The following is a 25,376-nucleotide window of genomic DNA, read 5'->3' as shown; positions in this document are numbered from 1 at the left end:
GGCTTGTCATGTACGTTTTGTTGCCCTTGGTTATTTTGTATTTGACTTGTCAGCTACAATAGTATCTGTCTGAACACTGTGTAATAATTGCATTTATTAATCCAAACGTATTATGACTGAAATATGAAACTCTCATCAATTTAAAGTCATTTCGTATTTTTTAACTTGCTATTAAAGTCAAAATGAACAGGCAGCCATTTGCTTGCCCATCAATGGACAAATAATTACAAACTATAAGCAAATATAATGGCCTGTATTGCCATTAGCCTAAATTGTGTGGACAGTTTGCTTAATAAGTAAAATTTGCTTTTCGCAAAAATATATAAAAAATACATATATATTATTTATATATATATAATTTAAATAGCATAAAGAGGAAAGATTATGACCAGATACAGGAAAGCAGAAACACTTTTCACACTGTCTGTATATACAGCGACCTTGTGTCTCCTCTGACACTTGTTTAGCCTACAGCTGTGTCATCCTGCAGAACAGGATTGCTTTTCATTTACAGGCTTCAGTGTGAGTTTCTCCTTGTTCGACAGCACTTTTAAAAGCTTTTGGTGTCAGAATAAATAAAAACAGGTCCGACAGGTCTTTTTCAAATTAAAACCTTTTCGCTTTTGCACTTCCCAAAGTATGAAACCACGTACATGTGTCTTTAGTAGAGTAAATACTGTTTAATTAAAGATTCATAAGCTCCCAATGCAACAAGGTACAAATAATACCACCAAAACAAGTCACAAAAATGTCTGAAACAACAGTGCAGCTTTCTGACAGTGACAAATGTCACACCCAAGGGCACAACAGACCTAGATATGTCACAGGGTTTTGCATAACACTTAGTAGATATTGTCTTAAAACATGCTTCTCATAACTAGCATCTTAACCTAGAAACACTCAAAAAATGACTTTTGCTGCTCGTTTAAACTTCTTACTTAATATGAGTTGAACCAACACAATTCTTAAGTTTTTTGTGGGGTAACAAGTTGGTTTATGTTAAAAAAAATGAGTCATGAGTCAAAGTTAGGTGAGTTTGTCCTTAAAACAAGCAAAATAATCGGCCAATAGGTTAAGCAAAACAATCTTGTTTTCACTTTAAGGCTTTTTGTTTTTGAGTGTAGTGACCAAAGACTTACATTTTCATACACTATAAAGAATACTAGGTTCCACACAGTTGATTTGTGTTAAGACAACATGAAGAAATTAACTTATTAGTTTTTACAAATTTAAGCAGATTGATCATAAAACTTAAACATTCTCATCTCATCTAATTTTCTTCAACATATCAGGGGCTAGGTCATGGGGGCAGCAGTCTCAGGAGGGAACCCTAGACCTTCTGCTTCCCTGACACTTCCTCCAGCTCCTCTGGGAGCATCCCGAGATGTTCCCAGGCCAGTCAAGAGACCCTCCAGGATGTCCTGGGTCTCCCTGAGTCCTCCCTGCCTCGGTAGGTGTCCAGGAGGCATCAGAATCAGATTCCCGAGCCACATCAGCTGGCTTCTTTTTATGTGCAGCAGCTCTCAGCAGCTCTCCTCCCAGGTGACAGAGCTCCTCACCCGATCTATAAGAGTGCGCCCTGCCACCCTGCAAAGGAAACTCATTTCGGCCAGTTGAATCCGAGATCTTGTCCTTTCGGTCATGATTCACAGCTCATGACCATAGGTGAGAGTAGGAACGTAGATTGATCGGTAAATTAAACATTTAAAAAGGGGAACCACCACCCCAATTGAACAGTCCAGCGGTACTCTCCCCGACCTCCATGCAATATTGTTGCGACGTACCAGCCAAGACAGCCCCACACCCCACACAGGGTGTATCTCATCCACTCTTGCTACTTTAACACTGCAGAGCTTGCAAACTCCTATGGTGACTTGAGCTTGGGTGATAGCGGGTCCAGCCCTGCATCCCTAGTCTCCGCTTCCTCAATGTAAGACATGTCAGTGGGGTTGAGGAGATCCTCAAATATTCTCTCTACCGTCCGACAACACTCCCCACGTCCGCTGTAAACAGTGTTGGTATGGAACTGCTTTCCTCTCCTAAGGCGCCGGACTGTTTGCCAGAATCTCTTGGAGGCCAACAGACAGTCTTCCTCCATGGTCTACCAGAACTCTTCCCAGGCCTGTGTTTTTGCTTTCGCAAATGTCCGGGCTGCTGCATGCTTGGCCTGTTGGTAACCACCAGCTGCCTGAGGAGTCTTACAAGCCAACCAAGCCTGGTAGGACTCTTTCTTCAGCTTGATGGCATCACTTTCTTCCGGTGTCTACCACCGGGTTTGTGGATTGCCACCACTACAGGCACCACAGGCCTTACACAATGAACAATAAGAAAGAAAGTCCAGCCCTTCTCAAGAAGTTGAGACCCAGAGCCAAAGCTTTGCCTGGAGGTGAGCCCGACTGTCTGTAGTCAGTACTGTTCAACCTCCCGCACAACCTCGGGCTCCTTCCCTCCCAGTGAGGTGATATGTAATGTCCCAAGAGTCAGTTTCTGTGCCTGACGATCGGGTTGTTGTGGTCCCACCCATTCCACAATGCACCAGCCCCTTACAGATCCCCCTGCAGGTGGTGGGCCTGCAGAAGAATGGTCCCACGTCACTCCTTCGGACTCAGCCTGGCTGGTTGGTGGCCTGGTGCAACAATTTAATAAATAAAATAAAAAAACTAGAGAATTGTGTTGTTTCAGCGCAATATAAATAAGTAGTTTGCAGCAAATTTAATTCAAATAGAGTGATGATGTCATAATACATTGGTTTTTCATACCTGATAGTCATTACAAAAAGGTATTTACACAGAAACAAAGCTTAAAACCTGAGCGTATATAAAACATTAACACTATTCAGTTGGTGCTTAGCAAGCACTTGTGATTCCTTCAGGAATTGCAAATATATTTCACCATTTGTATGACGTTAGAAAAAAAAGTAATTCCCTCATTCCATTTGTCCTGAATATTTCACCCAGCATCCCTTATGTTTCAGTATTGCATGTTAAGTTTTAATACAGTATCTCATTGCCAAGTAATTAAACAGTAAATAAAGAAAGAGTCTACCAGTGTTTAGTTCATCAATTGAAATAAATGCAAACATGTTCATTGCCTGTAACTTCTGTGCTAGTAACTTGATTAAAAACGATGAGTGCGCAAACTCTGATTTGCATGTAATGAATGAACGCATCATTGTTGACAAAAAATCTGCCTGAAGGGACAGCCTGTACACCAGCCGGTGACCTCTCCCACTTGCAGTTTCTCCACGATGGACGTCCAGCGCTCTCTAGCCTCCGACGCCTAGACTGCAGCTCTGCACAAGACGTTTGGCCAGTGGAGAAATGGTCGTGCCCAACTGAGCCTGGTTTCTCTCCAGGTTTTTTAATTCTCCACTTTCGCCAATTGGTGAAGTTTTTTCCTCATCACTGTCGCCACTGGCTTGCATGGTTCGGGACCTGTAGAGCTGCGCATCGATGGATTTGCTCTCCAGTGTTTGAACTTCCAGCAGTGAAAATTGAACCACACTGAACTGAGCTAAACTGAACTTCAACACTGAACACTGGACTGACACTGTTTCAATTTACTGTAATCTTATATGTGAGACCCTTTGACACAATCTACATTGTAAAAGCGCTATAGAAATAAAGATGTATTGAATTGAATTGAAAGAAATCAAGGGAGTTAGTCAAAAATATAAAAACTAACCAATGTTAATCTTCATTATAAGCCACTGCAAAGCTCTGTTCAATCAGTAGATGATTGGATTGCAGCAAACGAATTGTCGCTGTAGTCAGAGTTCATACTGCATGATTTTCATTATCGTCGGATCCCCGTTGTTTTCACACTGCATCACTATTACTGCATGGCTTGTGTCAAGTTGCGATTTCACAAAACCTGTGAAAATCAGGGCTAAAACCATGCAATGTAAACTCAGCATCACTAGTGCAGCAAACCTGTCAAGTTTCTGATTGTGTCAAGCCATTTTCGTCGAGGAAATTGACACTAGTTTCTACACCTCCTGAGAAAGCTGTCACCTTCTCATCAGGTCAGGTCTGGAAATGGTTGCTAGTTTACTAAACCTGTTGTCCAGGGTTTTGAGCATGTCTGGATGAAAGTCATCCTCTGATATAGAGATTGCGTCCAGTTCAGAACTGGCCGTAGGTTTTCCTTCATCTGCATAACAGTGCGGCTCGTAAGCACCAAGCTCCTCTTCACGCATTTGTAGAGAGAGTACTTTCTGAAAAGGAACGAAACACCATGACAGTTATTTACATACGTTTCTAAAATGTTGAAATACTTGCAAAATCTTAATAATAATAAATGAATACATGTGTCCAGTGCTTAGATTAGTAGCATCAACTGAAAGACGCATCAATGTTACCTGGTTGATAAGAACAGCGAGATTCTCGCCAAAGTAAGATGTATTGACTTTGTAGTTGCTTCTAAAACTGGATCTGATACTTGCACGCTGTTGAACATATGCAGATTAGGTGTTAAAAAAAGGCTGAGGTCGGACATAATAGTTGGCGTCTTTATTTTTACACTTACTTGGAAATTTCTGTATGAACGTCTTGTGGAACTCTGAAAAACAACCCATATTTCAGAAACTATCGCAAAACAAATGAAATGGCCAACACAGGCTCATTGGAAATATCATGAGGAAATCGCAAAAAATGTACTTTAATGTTTAGTTTTGTTTAGTTATATTTAATTTAGTTATTTAATATAGAAAATTTCCTATGAGCTTTACATAAAGAAACTAATAATATTAGAAGGTGTAGAGCATAGGACTTAAACTCAATTCCTGGAGGAGCTGAATTCCTCTGCACAGTTTTGCTCCAACCCTATCAAACACAGCTGATCCAAATAACCGTGTGTTCAAAAGAGTCAAGAACACCTTTATTAGTTGAATCAGGTGTGGTTGAACAGGGTTGGAGCAAAACTGTGTAGAGCTGCGGCCCTCCAGGAATTGAGTTTAAGACCTATGGTGTTGAGCAGTCTTTCCCAACCCTGTTCCCGGAGGCACACCAACAGAACATATTTTGGATGTCTCCCCTATCTCACCCATTCAGGTTTTGGAGTCTCTTCTAATGTTCTGGTGAGTTGATTCAGGTGTGTTGGATTAGGGAGAGCTTGAAAATGTGTACTGTTGGTGTCCCTTCAGGAACAGGGTTGGGAAACACTGGTGTAGAGGATACAAATAGTAAGTAGATGCGGATGATTAAAACAGATTAAAAACAGCAGGATTACCAGTTTAAAAGCTAAGGTAATAAGTTTTTAGAAGAGAAAACTGTTGGAGATGGTGCTATTCAGAGGTGTAGAGACAAACCTATAATTGAGCACCCACCACGACAAGGCTCAGTCTCCTCTGCCTTTCAGCCTTGATGTAGGAATTTCAATAAATTAAGACTACAAGATCTTAGACTTCTAGGAGGGTATGCAGAAGATCTGACAGGTATACATAAATCAGATTGTGTAGGAATTGGAATAGAAATAAAAGATTTTTAACTCAATTCTGAAATGGACTGGTAGGCAATGTGAGGGGGTGTAGCATGAGGATGACGTGGTCATATTTGTGACCATTTTTAAGACATTTGGCTGCAGCATTCTGGACCACTTGAAGTCGGGCTAACAGGGATTTGGAAATGCCATAAAACAGAGAATTACAGTAACCCAAGTGTAAAGTTATGAAAGCATGAATAACTGTTTGACATCAGGCAACGACAGAGGAAACAGAGGTATGTTTGACTGCAGTTTGTGGGTAAAATGAACACTAGGGGGCAGTATGACAACAACGTTCGTTTCTTTCACACTAATGATATTTACAGTGACACAGAGAATTGTCAAACAAACTGAAATGCGTCTATATTTGTAATCGAATATGTTTGTGTCACCTATCTATCTCCATATAGACCAGGGGTCACCAATCTTGGTCCAGGAGGGCCGGTGTCCCTGCAGGGTTTAGCTCCAACTTACCTCAACACACCTGCCTTGGTGTTTTAGGTATACATAGTAAGACCTTGATTAGCTTGTTCAGGTGTGTTTGATTAGGGTTGGAGCTAAAATCTGCAGGACACCGGCCCTCCAGGAACAAGTTTGGTGACCCCTGATATAGACACTTTTCTGGCATGGTCAGATAAACAGGGTGGTACTTGAAATGCAGAATACTCTGGCTCGAGTGCAGTGAAGAATGCTTCCACAAAAGAAATAAAAGCAATGCAAAATCAAGGTAAAACTATTGGATGTGGCTGCAGTGCACTATTCTATCACGTCTGCTTGTGGAAACACTATTGATTGGGTTTTGGGAAGGGTTTCGGTCAGTGGTTTGCTAGCTGATCTGTATGACAAGCTCCACCATCACCTGAACGTCTACAAGAAGAAAGTGTATTAGAAAAATGTATCCTAAAACGCATTTAAGATTTGCAAAATGTAGACCTTGCGCCCTCTAGTGGATTTGTCATCTGAAACGTGCAACGAAATGTACCTGGAGCAACATATTTTACATTTTGTAAGGATATAGGCTGAGGCACGTATTTCCAATTAGCTGAAACTTTGAAAACTTGCTTGGGCTGTTAGCACTCACCCGATATGATGAGCGTTCGAATGCCTGTCCATTGAGGAGTTGCTGTGGCGCCTGTGAAACTGCGTGTTGACTTTTTTGTATCACCTGGATGTATTGAAGCAGAATAATCACTTTTAGACAATTTACTTATCCTGAATACAGTAGTCTTCAGGATTGCAGAATTGCAAATTAAACTTTCATTTTTTCAGTTAGATATACTCAGAAGGTCTTCACAGACAACACTTCATATTAACCCTTGGTGTATTGTTCAAATTGACTACCCATTTGCTATGTTTGTGGTTGTTTTTGATTATATGCTGTCATAGTTTTGCAATCAAAAAATGTGATTATAATGCAAGTCAATGGGGCAAAAACAGCCCCTAACATAATGAAAGGGTAGTCCGTGTGTCTAGAGTGTATTGTTGAACTCTTTGATTTTCAAAGCATTTTCTTAAATCTCATTTGCTGAAACACAGAGAAAGCTGTGGCCAAATTAAGACTTAAAATCATCCCAGAGTGAAGGAAAACATCCCCAGCAGCACACAAGGGTTAATATAAAAATCAGATTGAAATCCAAACATTATTACTCACAGTTTGTGATCTGACGTTCTGGCTTGAATTTACTTTTGTAGAGACTTGTATACTGCTATGCATGTTGGCAGAATCCGGTTTGTCAACTCCTATACTGAAGGGCACCTTTATGAAAACATGATTTGGATTAAAATGACTCAAGACAAAAACATAATGGTTTTATATTGACATGTGTCTCAACAATCAGAACTTTACACTTTGCAAAAAAGGTTCAATTCAATTTCAAGTAAATGGATGATGAAATATGCAATAACTAATAACAGTCTTTTAAAGCAATTACAAACATACAAGTATGCAATATAAAACGTTAATATCACATTAAAATGTTACTGCACCAATTACAAGAACTAAGTGTGATTTCAAGCTAAAATGTATTACTGCTTCGAAGTTGTAATAATAAATAACTGTAGCAACATTTCAGATTTTACAATGTGATGTTCATGAAAGATTTCTGAGGAAAAAAGTAGGCCACTTTTCAAACAATTAAAGCAGGGAAATCTCTGTTTATAAAAATAGCCGTGAACATGTGACCTTGGTCCCCCTGCAGAAATCCCTGGTTCTTCCTGGACCTCCTTTCTGAAGAGTGACCCCAGACTATTGCAAGAATGGATTAGGGGCAGATCATTCTCTGCAATGTTGAACACATCTTGCCTTCAAAGCCCTGCTGTGTTGCATTAGGTCTATATGGCCAATAAGTCAACCTGGAACGTCCTTGGATGCCATAGTTGACCAGAATACCAGACCAGCCTAACCCATCCAAGGGCACATACATAGCAATTGTCTTGCTCAAGGAGATCAACTCAGTCATGATACTGATGGATATTGAAAGCACTGGATATTTACTCTCACTACCAGCAATCCCTACTGGAGCTGAGACTTGAACCTGCAACATTTTAATCACAAGTCCAGCTCTTTAACCATTAGGCCACAGCTTTGGTTGTTTCTGCTGAACCCTTCACCTCTGGTGACTGAGGATGCAGGAATACCTTGGGTCCTAATCTATTTTCATTTCCCAGCTATCTTTCATGACAGATTGTTTGGTCTATTTAATATGGTGATTCCGGGTCTTGCACAGGACCTTTAAAGACCCAAAAATGAATATTCTGTCATGAACTACTCACAATCATGCCATCCTATCCCCTGAGACTTTGTTTATCTTTAGCACACACTCACTGACTTTGCTTCAGCTTATCAGGGGGCAGTTGTGGCCTAATGGTTAGGGAGTAGGACTTGTAATAAAAAAGGTTGCTGGTTTGATTCCAAGGTCCTGGCATGAATTGAAGATGGTGGAAGTGAATGAACCTCACTCTCTCCAATAGCTGCCGACTGCCCTGGGTGTATGCTCACTGTGTGTATTTGTGTGTGTGTCTGCTCTCACTCAAATTGTGTGTCTACACTTAGGTCAATTATACCAATTTCAAGTAATGGTAAAACCATACTTGACAAGGTTCACTTCACTACAATTCAATTCAGTTTGCCATAGTGGAATGAACCGCCAAGTACTCTGGCACATGTTTTACACACTGGATTCCCTTTCAGCCACAAACCAGCACTGAAAGTATAACCTTCAGTGCTGGGAAATACCCACATACTCTCCCATTCACCCACTACAGCCAGTTTAGTTTATGCTATTATCCTATGCACGCAGAAAAAGACAGGAATTGAACCAGTGACCTTTTTGCCGTGAGGCAACCATGCCAACAACTTAGCCACTGTGCCGCCCTTCAGGACACAAATTAAGGTATTTTAGCACATACATTTTATTTACTATTGCCAAAACAATGCATTGAGCTAACAGAGCAACATGCAAACACTGTATTGCTTATTGTAAACAAGTACCCTGAACTGTCATGGAGAAGGCGTAGGCGAACAGAGTCATTTTTACAGTTTTCTTGCAGCACAAAAGTGTTCTCTGAGCTTCATGTGATTACAGATGAACCACTCAAGTATGTGTTTTGACAATGTTTTTGGTTCCTTTTCTTTTTGTTTGTTTCTGGACCTCTGCTTTCTGTGGAGGATGAGGGAGCTCTTAAATTTCATCTAAAATATTTTAATTTGTGCTCTAAAGATGAACAAAGGTCTCAGTGAATGGAACGACATGAGGGTGAAATATTAATAACAGTACAATAACATTTTTTGGATGAACAAACCATTTAAGACTTGAAGTGGACTGGCTTGACTCTGAGGAGTTTTCCCCTGTCTGGTTCGTCGTCATTTGTGCAGATATGACAGAGGCTTCTATTGTATGCCCAGAGGAGTTAACAAGAACTAGTAAATCTGATACTAGTGGCTCCATTCTGGACAACCTGAGTATGAACTTGGTGTTACAGATCTCCCTTCTCATGGAATTGAATTGTGCTAGGAATATTGCCCAGGTCAGTGAGGTAAATCTTGCACATTTATAGTCTGCTTTAATGTTGACAATTCAGTCACCAAGCCCTACCACCCTTATTTTATCATGAAGTGATGATATGTCCTATGAAGTGCATTGATGAAGGAGTCAGGTCTAACTCCACCTCCAATAATATTGGTGTATGCCAACACATGCTTCAGACTCCAACTCATGCAGACGCATACCCAAAGTGCTAACATTATGACACAGCATTGAATATACTTGACAGAAAACCAGGTTGAATACTGTGTGTAACCTGAAAAATTTCTGGAACATCAAATCAGCATGTCTGGATGATTTCTTCAATCTCATGTGGCACTGAAGACTATTAAAGTGTTGTTCATGATTTCATGTTAATAGTTGATTCATGGATCTTTGCAGTAAAGTGTTACCTAAAACTGAATAAAATTCGCAATCTCTAGGATCAATGAATGAACGGTACTATGGGTAGTGTAAAGAAATTACCATGCAGTCTGTTCCTGGATTTTCTGTATTTGTTGTAATCAGACAACCGATGGCATCGTCATTTGCAATCATTTTTTTCTCTTCCTTGCAGGAGATCAAAAGAGCCAGTAAGCACATCACTGAAATACAAAAAGGGAATATTTATTTGAATATTTGTATAATCATGGTTCATTAATAGGGAAGGATGCAGTTAATCACAGTGTAAAGTTTAAACATGATACCCAAAATCTCAATGACCACCCGCAGCACTCGGCGCAGCACCAGGAGCCAGACACACAATTTCGGTTTACCCAGGAATCTGCAATAGCATCCCTTTCATCTGAATTTAAACATCTCTAAACCACCAATGTTTGATGCCGAGCATTTAAAGGGTTACCGGTGTGACCAAAGGTTACTGCTGAATTATCCCTAGATAGATAAATACATGCTGAGGTCACAGTGATCAGCCCAGTCAGCCATGGTATTTTTATGTATTGCATGGTAGAATAATTTGTACCATACAATACCTTAAATTCAATCAATTAGCAAACACTTTTCCAAAATCAATATAGATCTCCAGGAACAGGGTTGAACACCCTGTCATTACAGCATGTGTCACTAAACTTGGTTCTGGAGGGCCGGTGTCCTGCAGAGATTAGCTCCAGCTTGACTGCCTGTAAGTTTCCAGTATACCTAAAGAGATCTTGTTTGTTTAGGTGTGTTTGATTAGGGTTGGAGCTCAAATCTTCAGTTCTACAGAAACCAAGACTAAACGTGTCAGTTATTTGGGGGGAATTTTATAGTAAGCCAAGATACAGTAGTTGCATGGAACTACTGCCAGCCCAACATGCTTTAAATGAGATCTCTCTAAGATTGTACTATGCTTTTAGTGAGTAATATGACCATATTTGGATTCCGGTATTTTATTAATCATGGTCACGCATTGCTGGATATTTGGTATCATACAAGAGTATCAATCTACTTTGATTAGCCATATAAACAGTTTAAAGGCATTCAACAGGTGCAGGTGTCATTCAACAGGTTTCTACAGGATTTTTTTGTCTTTGTTTTGCCACACCCTTTATGGTTGGATTGAATTGTACAGAAGGACAGGTGTTCAACATCATGAAACTGTTTACAAAGTCCTTCATCACATATTAGCACTGTCAATGCCATCAAAACACTCAATTACCTATGAGGATCAGAATTGCAAGAAGAACCATCAAGGCGGCAGTCGGTCCCATCCGAGCCTTTGACACCATTCTGACATGGCAGTTGGAATTGACCGAGCAGTCGCACACTGTGACCGACAGGTTCTGGATGGAGTATAATCCCTGCTGGTCTGATATTTTGATCTGGAGGAGCTGATGACCTGAAAACACATCTTTTTCTTTTACTAGAGTCACGGTTTTGCCTGTAAAAGAAAAAGAAAGATTACAGACACAACCTCAAAGGAAATCAGCCTCTATTGCAAAGATCGCACTTTAGTTTAAGTAACAATTGACACCATTTACTCTTGGCTTATTACCTCCATATTATTAAGATGTTATAAAATGTATGCTCTTTTTTTAGACCCAACTACTTCCTTACTAAGGTATAATAAGCCACTAAGTTGTAGTTTATTGAGCTTCAGGGTTTGTTACTAGCGTTAATTGTACATCAAAATAAAGTGTGACCCTTATTTTACTTTCATGATGTGTTTTACAAGTGAAATTTGATACTTAGTGCGAACAGTAGTTTGAAGAAGAAAGGTATCATTACCGTGGATTGGATCAATCTTCCATTTGTTCTTAACATCCCCTAAAAGCTCATAGTAGAAAGGTGAGGTGTATGGAGGAAGGTCCAGGTCTACGGCTGTGATGTTGGCCATTGTGGGCTCTGTATTCAGACACAAGTCGATTCTGTTCATCTCCAGGATTGGTACATTATCATTTTCATCATTAACATGGATAAAGAGAGTCCCTGTGCCTGTCAGCTGTGGTTCTCCTGGTGATCAGAGACACTGTTAGTCAACATAATACAGTTAATGAAGAAATCTTTGGGAAATAAAACATGCTTACCATCATCCACAGCATATACGATTACTTTATAGGTGTTGTTAATCACAAACGGTGACTCTCTGTCCAGAATTTTAGCCGTGGTTACCTGTCCAGTCACCGGATCAACAGTTACCCAATTATCAAGATCTTCACCTTTAACAAATCTGAGATTCAAAGAAACACCAGGTAAGCTCACCTTTGCTTATATGCAATCTCCAATTAATGTTACTCGTTATATTAAGTTTCTCTTACTTAAATGTGTTTGCATGGCTTCCATCCATGTCTTTAGCAATGAAGGTTGTAAGACTCGTTCCTATTGCAATGTTCTCCATCACCGGCACGTTTTTGACGGGAGGTATAAATACTGGTGGATCATTTATATCCTCAACATGAATGGTGGCTGGCATAGTTTTATAGAGGTTTGCAACACTTGCGCCTGGGTTTTGGGGGATTTTGTCAAGTTCCCACATGGCATTTGGTACTTGCTTTTTGACCTTACATGAAAAGTAAGGAACTTCATTCTGCACGCTGATGGATATATTTTGGTGTGTTTGATCCTCGTAGTCCATTGGCTGGGTGTTTGGAGTGTATCAAAACATAAAGAGAATTTGGAAAATTGTCAACATTACTGCATTCAGGCATACTTTTGTAACTTTATCATGTTAAAATGATGGTCAAAATATTCTAAAGGATAAACATATTTGGAAAACCAATATGTGAATATCCTAAACAGCCCAAACCAGCAACACTGACTCAATCTTTGGGCAACTGTTGACACAATAAAGCATTAACCATCATCCGCCTACCTTAACAACAGTTAAAATCCCTTCGTTCGTCACAGGGTCTGTTTCTATTTTGAATTGATTTTCTTTATCTCCATTTATGGTGTATTTGGCTATCCAGGCTTTTGATCCAGGCTTGTCTTTGTCTGTTACTTGCAGTCGCAGTACCTCAACCCCAGTTTCCCGCTCTTTGACCTTCCCAGAACCCTGAAACACAAGTCAAAAATCTCACTGGATTTATAGTACAATACTGTATGTCTTACATGCCATTAAATAACAACAACTAAGAGCATCACAAACATTAAAGGGACCTATTACGCAAAAATCAATGTTTAAAAACATTTGTGTGGCACATTTGTGCAATAAAAGTGAATTCATTCTCTTGTTTATAGTCAGACTTGATCAAAACAGTCTGCAGAAACACTTTGATTGACATTCTCCCTTTGTACGTGTCATCAGAGGGAGAAAGCCACGCCCACTAGTGCCCATCTCTCCCTCATTAGCATAAACAGCAGCTCTGAGTGAGAAGCAGCCGTCTGTCCATTAGCCATTAGAGTGTTTGAGCTGCTGAAGATAATGTCAGCATAGACTAAGAGGATTATAGATGTGGAGTTTTAGATGAACAGCGACAGGAGCGACATAGACTGACAGAAGCATGAACACACACTCACACTGAAGCACACATGCACACCTGAACAGCACTAACAACACACACACTGCTGTTTTACATCTGTTGCTATGCTGATGCACAGGCATCTGTAGCTCCGCCCTCTTCTGAAAAGAGCACAACCTCATTTGAATTTAAAGCGACAGTCACCAAAACGCCACAACTAGGATCAAAGCCTGAAAGGGTCAGTTTCAGAGAGCTGGAGAACATTATCTGTGTGCTATTTTGATCTGAAACTTCACACACACTCTAGAGACACATATTACATCTAGAGGGACATAACAGGTCCCCTTTAAAACGTTGCAACACATATTAAAACCTACTGTTTTGCCAGTGAACTCTGGAAGATTGTTGTTACCGTCCTGAATATTGATTATCACTGTACTTGTACTTGAGAACTGTTTTTTCTCCCCGTCGTCCTTAGCTTCAACCAGGATTGTATATTTCTGAGCTTTCTGGAAAAGATTCATTTAAAATAAAACATTTGATGATGCATTGAGAAATGTTTATAAACACAAAAATCAATACATAAAAAAAGCTCTTTTTTACTTAAAAACCCCAAATATTTTACATTTTACAAGCCAAAAATACTGTCAGGTTTTGAAAAATAATATGCAAAAAGTAAGTGAGTTTTTCCTTAAAACAAGCAAAATAATCTGCCAAAGAGGTAAGCACAATAACCTTGTGCTCTATTTTAATGATCTAGGCTCAAAGTCTAAAGCGCATGGCGCAAAAACATTAAGGGCGTGTCCCAATCCACTTTTGCTATTTTAAGGATGGAAGAATACACTCTGCATGCCGGCGCATGGTCTAACAGGGTTGAGCTTATTCTCTTATTGAGTTCTGGGTGTCTTTTGAGCAGAACGTGCATTAAACCAATCAGAGTTTGTCAGAAAGAGAGTCAGTTGCATCACGCCATGGCTCATTTGCTTTTTACATGGCAGACTTTGTAAGTGTAAAAGCTGAACGCTTCACAAAGATTTGATCAAAACTATTTCTAAATTCAGTTCTAATCTCCAGCAGAGGAATAAATGAACAATAATAATGAAGTGTGGTCAAAACACTGAGTTATATCCAAACACACGTCCTGTTCTGATGCCCCATATGGTGATGCAGACGTCTCCAAAACCCCACAGCTGGACAAATCTACACGTGTGTTTATTAAAACAGATATAAATCTGCAGATAATCAATAATCCTGATAATAATCACATTATACAGATGCAGATCGTCATGAATAAATTTATATAAACTGTCATGAATAGACTTTTTATATTGATGTAGAAAATCATCATTTCTGGATCATTTTAATCCTGTAATTGTTTTCATCTGTAAAGATATTTGTGTGTTGCTGATCATCCTGTGTGTGTTCAGCAGTGTGTAAGCATTTGGACCTGCATATGCGCATAACTAACGCGCTCTGCGCTGGGCTTTAGAGCAGCTTTTAGTTGGTCAATCGTGTGGTCTATTTCTGTTCTTCAGAATAGCAACACTCCAACAGTGCACCTTAACACACCTCCTTTATAGACCAGCACACCCATGAGTCCACAGAGTGGCACAAATGGATTTGCTATTTAAACAATGTAGCACAAAACGTGAAAATTAGTGTTGCACTGGTCTAAAAAGAGCAACAAATCAACGCCAAACATGTCGTGCGCCTTATTGCGCCGGGTGTATGTTAGGGCCCCTTATGTCAAAGCGAATATATCATTATTTTTATTACCTCAGATTACAGCAGATTATTTGACTTGTTTTAAGGAAAAACTCTCTTCATTTTGACATTTTACTATTGAAAACTAAACAATATGTTTTGCTTGTCTAGGAAATGCTTTTTGATTAACGAATTTGGAGATATTTGGACTAGAAACAAGACAAACACTCTAAGTTAGAAAAGTATTTTTTGTATAATTTTTTGTTTAAGGTGTAAGTAATTATGACCGTACCTCATAGTCCAAACACCCTTTAAAATAAATGGAGCCAGATTCTTTATGCTGCTGAATGTAAAACTCGACATTATCTGTTTTCGGTGTTACAGACTTGATTGAGTAAGTGAAAGTCCCATTGCTTGTAGTTGGATTGTCATTGTCATGTGCCAGTACTGTCAGCACTTCTGTACCTAGATAAATATTAAGAAATTCACATTTCACCCAAATGTATTCACCATAAAATATTTCATGAATGCACACAGTCGTTATTAATTTAACAGATCTTGAATGTAACCAAAATAAACAGTTTAAGTCAGAATTATTATCCCTCCTGTATATTTCATTCATTAATTTTCCTTCAGTTTAGTCCCTTGTTTATCAGGGGTCGCCACAGCGGAATAAAACACCAACTATTCCAGCAAATGTTTCACTCAGTGGATACCCTTCCAGTTACCAACCAGTACTGGGAAACACCCATACACTCTGACATTCACACACACACACTCATACACTACAGCTCATCAATTCCCCAAGACACTAGTATTCAGCTTAAAGTGACATTTAAAGGCTTCACTAGGGTAATTAGGGTAAAGTTAGGGTAATTAGGCAAGTCATTGTATAACAGTGGTTTGTTCTGGAGACAATCCAACACTAATATTGCTGAAGGGGGCTAATAATATTGAGCCTAAAATGGCTTTAAAACTATTAAAAACTGCTTTTATTCTAGCTGAAATAAAACAAATAAGACTTTCTCTAGAAGAAAGAAGATTACAGGAAATACTGAATCCAGAAAAAGAAAAGAAAAATTCACAGGAGGGAGAATCATTCTGACTTCAACTGTAAATATAACAACATAATGGTCTGCCAGTGCACAAGGCTGAGTAAATAATGACAGGATGCCCTAAATATAAAAATAGCAAAAGTAGAGAAGTGTTAAAAATAATAATAAGGATTTACCTTGAGCATGAGACTCGTCTGCAGTCACTTCATAGACTGACTTCTGAAATTCAGGCGCGTGATCATTTATGTCCAATATCCTGATCTCAACACCAAGCCGTATATCCACCGCATTATTGGATTTATTTTTTGCTTCGAACATTAACTGTAATTGAGTCCAGTGAAAGTCAATTGGCAGTGTAATACAGGAACTAGTATTCATTTCAGTGCTGTTATTATGCTACACTCTGAAAAATACCCATAAATACCCAAACTTTTAACCGTGAAAACCTTAAATAGTGTGTGTTCTGCACATGTGTAATGGTTTGTAGTGCTATGCAGTCTGGGTTAGTGTTGTATATGCAGCACATTTTCTGTTATTTTTGATTTATTTCTCGAGATATTATTATTTGTTATACATTATATTATTTCAAACTACAACCCCAAATCAGAAAAAGTTAGGACAGTATTGAAAATGTAAATAAAAAGAAAGGGGGTGATTTCCACATTGACTTGTATTTCACAAAATATTTGATGTTTTGTCTGGTCAACTTTTCATTTATAAATATTCATAAATGAATATACTGCGGCAAACCTTTGTCAAGTGCCCCAATACATAGTTACATCCACAAATGCCAGTAAAAACTGTACTGTGCCAAAAGGAAGCCCTATGTTAACAGTGTCCAGAAGTACCGTCAACTTCTCTGGGCTCGGAGGCATTTGGGATGGACCATCACACAGTTGAAATGTGTACTGTGGTCAGACCATGACAGGGTCTGTCATGATCTGTGGTTGTGTCAGCGCCCTTGGCAATGATAACTTGCACTTCTGTGATGCACCATTAATGCTGAAAAGCACATTTTGGATTTCGGAGCACAATATGCTGCCTTTTTTCCATGTATATTTCAACAAGACAATGCTAAACCACATTCTGCACACATTACAAAGTCCTGCTGTGTAGGAAAAGGATACAGGTACTTGACTGGCCTGCCTGCAGTCCCGACCTGTCTCCAATAGAGAACGTGTGGCGCATTTTGTAGAGCAAAATGCGACAACAAACACCCCATACTGTCGCCCACCTTAAGATTTGTTTACAAAATGACACCTGAAACTCTTCATCACTTGGTGTCTTCAGTCACTTCAGTCATTTTGTAAACAAGTCTTAAGGTGGGCGACAGTATGGGGTGTTTGTTGTCGCATTTTGCGCTTCAAAATTGGAATACGTGTTTATTTGAAAACAAACAATAAACAATATAAATCATGAGGAACACATGAAATAATGTTTGCTGTGTTGTCTGCAATGAAAACAAGTCAAAGTACATTTAGAAATCCTCACTTTCTTTTTTATTTGCGTTTTTCATACTGTCCCAACCTTTTCTGATTTGGAGTTGTACTAAAATGTCAATAAAAGTCACTGTGTTAAACTGGAGAGTTGAATTTTCCACATTAAAAGTGGACAGAGCAGAGATCAACATCCCATAATGCAGTTCACCACCGCAAATAAACACAAAACAAAATACATAAACTGTTAATAGATAGATATTATACCATGTATATATGATTAGTTCTTTAAGGCATACTTACTTTAAGCATATTTTGACCAGATTCAAAGTCCACCTTTTTATGGACATAAACATCTCCTTTATTGTCAATTGTGAGGAGGTTTTTGGGGTCCTTATCCACACCCTCACCTTGCAGCTCGAATTTTAATAAATAAGCCCTTTCAACATGAATCTGCAAAACAGACGACATGCACATGGGTCTTAAAATGTGTCTCTGATTATATACAGTGTTCAGCATAAATGAATTCACCTTTCACAGATCGCTCTTTTACATTCATAGCTTCTACAGGACCCCCTAGGGCAGTGTTTCCCAACCCTGTTCCTGAAGGCACAACAACAGTACACATTTTCAACCTCTCCCTAATCCAACACACCTGAATCAACTCAGCAGAAGATTAGAAGAGACTCCAAAACCTGAAGTTAATGGGTCAGAAAAGGGAGACATCCAAAATCTGTACTGTTGGTGTGCCTCCAGGAACAGGGTTGGGAAACACTGGCCTAGGGTAATATATTTGTGCATATACAGTTGAAGTCTGCATTATTAGCTCTCCTGTATATTTTTCCTCCAATTTCTGTTTAACGGAGAGCAGATTTCTAATCATAATAGTTTTAATAACTCATCTCTAATAACCGATGTCTTTTCTCTTCGCCATGTTGACAGCACATAATATTAGACTAGATATTTACTAGTCTTCAGCTTAAAGTGACATTTAAAGGCTTAACTAGGGTAATTAGGGTAAAGTTAGGGTAATTAGGCAAGTCATTGTATAACAGTGGTTTATTCTGGAGACAATCCAACACTAATATTGCTGAAGGGGCTAATAATATTGACCTTAAAATGACTTTAAAACTATTAAAAACTGCTTTTATTCTAGCCCAAATAAAACAAATAAGACTTTCTCCAGAAGAAACAATATGAGAGGAAATACTGTGAGAAATTCCTGAATCTGTTCAACATCATTTGGAAAATACTTGACAAAAAATATTCACAGGAGGGCGAATAATTCTGACTTCTGCTGTATTTCTATTACTAAAAACATTTGGTGACTAAACTCATATTTTAATGGATATATCTGTTCAGTATAACTTATTTTTCTCGCTAACTTTCCAGTTTCAGCCTTATTTTTTATGCAAAAGTGACCCAAATTTGGTTTTCAAACATTGAAAATTGGTACAAATCAACAATTTAGACATGCAGCCTCATTAGGATGCCTAGAGCGCTAATAATTTATCAGTTACATGCAAAAATTTGGGGAGGAATAAATATGTAAATGTGCTTTTTTCCCCATTTATAGAATAAGTTGGTTTTCTATTCGCACATTCAGACTTTGGCAATCAATAAAAGAGTAAAGCAGAATTTAAAAATGCTAAAACAGATTAATTATGATCACATACTCATCTGAGCCGGATCCTGTTTCGGAAAATGTCAGATGCTTGCGGAAAATGTTTTGCATTCCGTTATTTATTTTATTGAATCCGGCATTAACTTGTGCTTGGTGAATACCTACGCTTGTGCACGTGCGTGTGTGTGTGAAAGAAAGAGAGAATGAGCGCAATCGAAAGCTGTGTGCATTGTGTATGCGTGCACACACATGACAGCTCTCAACAATATTTTCAGCCAATCGGCTTTCCTTACGTTCTCAATCACTCTCATTGGTTGGTAATTGTTTCGCGTGCAGTGAGCTGCGAAAATAAATAGTGGCATAGTGGCCAACCTGAATAATATTTGTATTTTCAAAATGGCAAAGAGGCAGTCAAGCACATTTTCATATTTTAAAACCACGAGTAAATCTGACAACGAGACTGATCAACAGAGATCTTGAGAAGCTGCGCAAATGGATCAGGATAGAGGGAGACAGAAGCAAAGCAATCTCGAGTCAGCCAGGAAACATGACAGAAGAACTAACTGTGGGCTCTTCTTGAACATTAGACTGAGTCATTTAATTATTGTTTTCCACGTAGCACATAATAGTGGAATGAACTGAATAGAGATTGTTCATACGATTTATGTTTGTAGCTACATGGTTGAATTAACCATGACTGACCAATAACGCTATATGGCACAAAATATTAAAAGACCGTTCAGAAATGTGATGCTCTTTTTTTTGTCATGTTCCGGTGGACGTCGGTCGCATCTAAAGTCTCCATTTGACTCATGAATATTTATATTTGCATGTGTACAATCAATACTGCTAAATAAAACAGAACTGAATGAATTCTAGCAGACAGTAAATCACTCACGTTGCCTATTTTATATGGAAATGGTCCAGGAGATTCTTCCTCGATGGCAAATGACTCAATAATCCACATGCGCCTCTGTCGTATCTTTCCACCGTCAGCCCATGAACACACACTCCAGGAAAGCTAGTTAAAGACAAACCACTTCATCTGTTATAAAACATACGCCAATGTGTGATTATATAACATTTCCAGATCATTCTTTACCTATAAAACTGTATACACTTATTTATACAGTGTGGGACACTGTTTGTTTGCGAGACAAACACAATACATTGACTTTCCCCATCATTTACAGAAGACACCCACTGAAATATCATGCAGTCCAACAATAGTTTTATACATCATTCCCCAGCATGGACCACACCACACTTTGAGCTACGCTTTATTCAATCCAGGCTCATTCTGAAAACGTAGTCCCACGGACGTTTCTGGAGGCTGCGAAATACGTCCCGGGAGGTACGTATTTTTGCAGTTTTTGTTTTCGCAAATCCGCGAGAGGCCGCTGTGTCCACTTTTTGCTTCTCAAATGTCTCTCGCAAGTGGCGTTCGCGCCTGCGCTGTTCTCGCGTAAACCCACCAGAGGCCGCTGTCGAACGACCGTCTGTCCGACTGGTTGAATGATTGACTGGGCAACCGGCCAATCGGCCGCCCGACCCACCCTCCTCCTTCCCTGAACCCAACCAATTTTACCGATTGACCCGCTCGCCCGCTTACTTCCCTAAACCCAACCAACAATTTACCAAAGCTGTCCAGAAAAAGAAAAGCCCTGGTCTGATTTTTACCGTGTTTTTTACCACATTCTCACCCTGTTATGAACTTGTTCACTTTACTTTTTGCATTCTGTTTTTGTCTTACCTGATTTCTGGAACCGCTCTTCCCCAGACTTGAACCCGGTTGTCGTCATGGTCAGCTCCTCTCTGCGTGTCAAGTCCTTCAACGTACAGGACAAGCTAACCGGACAAACTGGTTGCGGTGGGAAAGCCCTCCACACAAAGGTAAGTGGTCAGCCGGTAAGTGCTAAAAGGAACGGTGTCACAGCGCCCCGTAGCATTCGCTTAAAAAAATTAAGTGCAGCCATACTTACCTCCGGCTACATAATTCGCGGTCCCCAGAAATGTCCGCGGGACTACATTTTCAGAATGAGCCTGGGTTGACTTTATTCTAGGGATGAAAGCGATGGTAAGACAACAGTGGGATGAAGAGAAAGGGAAGTAAGAGGATGAACAGTGAACAGGTAGGTAGATTGATCCTCCGATGATGCCCAGACACTCAGAGTGAGGTATCGTCTCTGTAATATTTTGGTAGAGTGATTGGACTCCCTCGATTCAACCTAGGAGTGAGGAGAGGGTTATAAGGATTGTGAATGGGAAGCGAGGAAGTAGAGGGAGGGAGGGAGGAAGGGAGGGTTCGAGAGAACGAGAAGAACAGTGCTAGAGGGCTGGTCTGCCTTAGATAAGTTTCAGGGAGTAGGTGATTGGTTAAGGAGACAAAGCGAGGCGTGGTTCTGTTGAAGAACCTTTGTTAACAAGTTAACTCCAATAAAATCTAGGCAGGCATATTTCATACAAGAATCTGTTGTTGACTCTTTAAGTAATAATACTTTTATCCACTTGTCAACAAGATTTTTAATCATTCAAAATATAATAAATTAACTTTTTTTCGCAGTAGAACAGCAATATCCTTGCGCTAGACAGGGGCAGACATGGGGTTGATCACTGAGAAATACATGCCTGTTAACTTTAGGGGGCCGTTTGGCGAACTGAATCGCATAGCCAAGTCTGATTGTCCGAATGAGCTTTCAAGACAGGCTGAGCAATACTAACCAGGCTGCCAGAGCCTGCACCATCAGCGAAATCATTAATGCACCAGCGGTGAGGCAGCTCGGGATGTGAGCCCTCACAATGACCCTCAGGTATGCCAGAGCGCCAACTGACTTGCTGGGAACAGGAGGGGTGGTTTGAGCTCTTTGAGTGCAAGCCGTGGGAGCACTGAACTGTTCGAGAACAGCGCCTCCACATACTGGACCCCCAGACCTCTGGTGCAGTACTTGTGCCCATCATCCGGAGACAGGAACCACCGCATCCAGAAACACATGGTCAGAACAGAGTCTTGAAAAAGTGCTCAACCATGTTGCTCTTTCAGGGTAAATAGCTGGCTCTCTCTGGAACTCAGTCTCGCAGATGGCTCTCTACAGTTTGCACATGAGGCCTCTGAAGCAAAAAGCCTGGCTTGCTCTCCCCAGCTGCTGCCCTTATACTCAGCCTGCTCCTGTGGAGCTGTGTGCTGCCAACTCAAAGGCATTCACTGGCCCGTTTTCTTTGCTGCGGTCACACTAGAGTTTGAGCATGCAAAATTCTGTCGTACGGCACAGTGAACGATTGGTCCATATTTTAAATTTCTGCCCAGAGAGGTCATGTTTTGATCTTCTATTGGTCTCACGCAGTCATGTGATGCGATTTCGCAGGTAAGAATTATTGAACTGAGCAACGCAGCAAACTGAAACTTGTCGCACGAGCTTGCATTTCTGGTCTGACACATTTGCATGCGTATGAATGGAAGTCTAGGGCAACGCAGTGGCGCAGTAGGAAGTGCTGTCACCTCACAGCAAAAAGGTCACTGGTTCGAGCCTCAGCTGGGCCAGTTGGGGTTTCAGTGTGGAGTTTGCATGTTCTCCCTGCGTTCGTGCGGGTTTCCTCCGGGTGCTCCGGTTTCCCCCACAGTCCAAAGACATGCGTTATAGAGGAATTGAGCAGGCTAAATTGTCCGTATGCATGTGTGTGAATGAGTGTGTATGGATGTTTCCCATAGATGGGTTGCAGCTGGAAGGGCATCCGCTGCATAAAACACATGCTGGTCAAGTTGGCGGTTCATTCCGCTGTGGCGACCCCAAATTAATAAAGGGACTAAGCCGAAAAGAAAATGAATGAATGAATGGAAGTCTATGGGGTGATAAGTGCAGTGTGACCATGGCTTTACTCAAGCATGATTGGTCGTCAAAGTGTCGTTCCAACACGGCATTGGAGTTCCCAATCTGAAGGGGAACTGTTCATTAACAGATGTTTTTTACTGTGTACTCAGTGGTTTTGAATGCAGTCGGTGCTCATTCGAGCTGTGTGTTTTGAGAAGTGTGTTTCTCAGTGCAGATGTGGTTTAGTCTGGCAGCTGAAAGTCTAGAATCTGCATGAACTTGAACTACCACTTTTATCCCCCTTGAGCAAAGGCCAGTGAACCCAAACGCTGCAGGGAAATTACTCCTGTTACTCAAACCCCCACCTAGTTTATATATATATATATATATATATATATATATATATATATATATATATATATATATATATATATATATATATATATATATATAGTTGAGGTCAGAATTATTAGCCTTAAACACAATAGTTTTAATAACTCATCTCTAATAACTGATGTCTTCATCTTTGTCATGATGACAGCACATAATATTAGACTAGATATTCTTCAAGACACTAGTATTCAGCTTAAAGTGACATTTAAAGGCTTCACTAGGGTAATTAGGGTAAAGTTAGGGTAATTAGGCAAGTCATTGTATAACAGTGGTTTATTCTGGAGACAATCCAACACTAATATTGCTGAAGGGGGCTAATAATATTGAGCTTAAAATGGCTTTAAAACTATTAAAAACTGCTTTTATTCTAGCTGAAATAAAACAAATAAGACTTTCTCCAGAGGAACAAATATTAGAGGAAATACTGTGAGAAATTCCTTGCCCATATTTTTATTGCAAATATGAAAAAAGAATAAATATTTCACAGGATGGCGAATAATTTTGCACTCAACTGTACATATTTTACCACGAAAACTTCTTGGAGATTTGTCATCTGCTTTTCAAGAATGTCCTGGATGAACAAATAATAAACATTGCAGACCACACATCAAAAATAAATAAATACAAAATACAATAAAATAAATATTCATAAGAATTCCTCTACCAAATCATTTCCACAATTATAATTGTTCAATGAAATACTCCCTCTGGTTGGTGTTTACTGTCAATCACATGAGATCCAGCAATAGCAAACTAGATTTTAAAAAAGGCCCGCTCTGTATTTGTTCTTGTTTCTTTTAGATATGCAGTCACAACAATTGGGAATTTTTCCCCAAGTCTAATACATGGTGATGCATGAAAGTCAAACTAAGTCTGGCAAAATTGGGTTAATAAATGAATAAACACTGAAAAAAGTTAGTTATAAGCCCAAAACTGTGACACACACACAGACACACGCATGCGTTAAAACTGAAAATAAAGAATAAATAAATAAACTATTAAAATAAAGTAGCTATCACTCCAAAACAGCGAGTTAATATCAAAATAATTATGAAGTGTGTATATATATATGTATATGTATATGTATATATATATATATACACACACACACACACACACACTGAAATAAATTATTATCAATCCAAAAGTGCTAATGTCACAACAATTATATTATAAAGTACACACACGCACACACACACACACATGCGCACACACACACACACACACACACACACACACATGTAAAAACAAATAATTAACTAATAAACACTGAGTAATCTGCTCAAAATTGCTAGGTAATTTTTGAATAATTAAAGTACACACACACACACACACACACACACACACACACACACACAGAAGTAAGTAAACGCTGAAAATACATAATAAATAAATAAATAAACACTGAACAAAAGTTAGTTATCAGCCCAAAACTGCTAGATAATTTAATGATAATTATAAAGTACACACACACACACACACATAAATAAATAAACACTAAACAAAAGTTAGTTACATTCTAAAATTGCTTATGTCACAAAATTATAAAGTATACACACACACACACACACAGATGCAAACACTGAAATAAATAAATAAATAAATTAATTAATTAATAAATAAACACTGAAATAAATTAATTATCACACCAAAACTCTGGGTTAGTCACACTCACACACACACACACAAACGCATATATCTTAACACTGAAAATAAATAATCAATGAATTAATTAATTAATAAACACTGAAAATGAATGTTATTATCTTTTATCAAAGTTAATGTCACAGTAATTATAAAGTATATGCGCGCACACACACACACACACACACACGCACACACACACACACACACGTAATTTATGTCAAATAAAGATACAAATCTGACTTTAAATGTAAAATTTAGTGCACACAATCCCAAAATAACTATCAATATCTGAATCATGAGCACTTTGAC

At 39.2% G+C, this 25,376-nt stretch overlaps 1 protein-coding gene across 1 annotated transcript in view; it reads right to left on the bottom strand.

Annotated features, from left to right (window-relative positions):
- Positions 1 to 3,309: 3,309 nt before the first annotated feature.
- Positions 3,310 to 25,376, bottom strand: part of LOC130216911 (cadherin-like protein 26) — a 25,474-nt gene continuing 3,407 nt past the window's right edge. The window contains exons 2-17 of the mRNA XM_056448830.1: positions 20,120 to 20,242; positions 17,901 to 18,050; positions 16,338 to 16,482; positions 15,399 to 15,571; positions 13,780 to 13,911; positions 12,814 to 12,996; positions 12,260 to 12,579; positions 12,029 to 12,171; positions 11,730 to 11,954; positions 11,161 to 11,382; positions 9,990 to 10,108; positions 7,133 to 7,237; positions 6,563 to 6,646; positions 4,528 to 4,560; positions 4,361 to 4,447; positions 3,310 to 4,216 (exon numbers count right to left, since the gene is read on the bottom strand). Coding sequence (XP_056304805.1) covers positions 4,010 to 4,216; positions 4,361 to 4,447; positions 4,528 to 4,560; positions 6,563 to 6,646; positions 7,133 to 7,237; positions 9,990 to 10,108; positions 11,161 to 11,382; positions 11,730 to 11,954; positions 12,029 to 12,171; positions 12,260 to 12,579; positions 12,814 to 12,996; positions 13,780 to 13,911; positions 15,399 to 15,571; positions 16,338 to 16,482; positions 17,901 to 18,050; positions 20,120 to 20,242 — 2,451 coding nt within the window. The 3' untranslated portion in view covers positions 3,310 to 4,009. The remainder of the gene's footprint in view (positions 4,217 to 4,360; positions 4,448 to 4,527; positions 4,561 to 6,562; positions 6,647 to 7,132; positions 7,238 to 9,989; positions 10,109 to 11,160; positions 11,383 to 11,729; positions 11,955 to 12,028; positions 12,172 to 12,259; positions 12,580 to 12,813; positions 12,997 to 13,779; positions 13,912 to 15,398; positions 15,572 to 16,337; positions 16,483 to 17,900; positions 18,051 to 20,119; positions 20,243 to 25,376) is intronic.

Source organism: Danio aesculapii, chromosome 23, assembly GCF_903798145.1.
Source record: "Danio aesculapii chromosome 23, fDanAes4.1, whole genome shotgun sequence".
NCBI lineage: Eukaryota > Metazoa > Chordata > Actinopteri > Cypriniformes > Danionidae > Danio > Danio aesculapii.
Note: the sequence above shows the minus strand (reverse complement) of the source record. Positions and strands in the feature narration are given on the sequence as shown.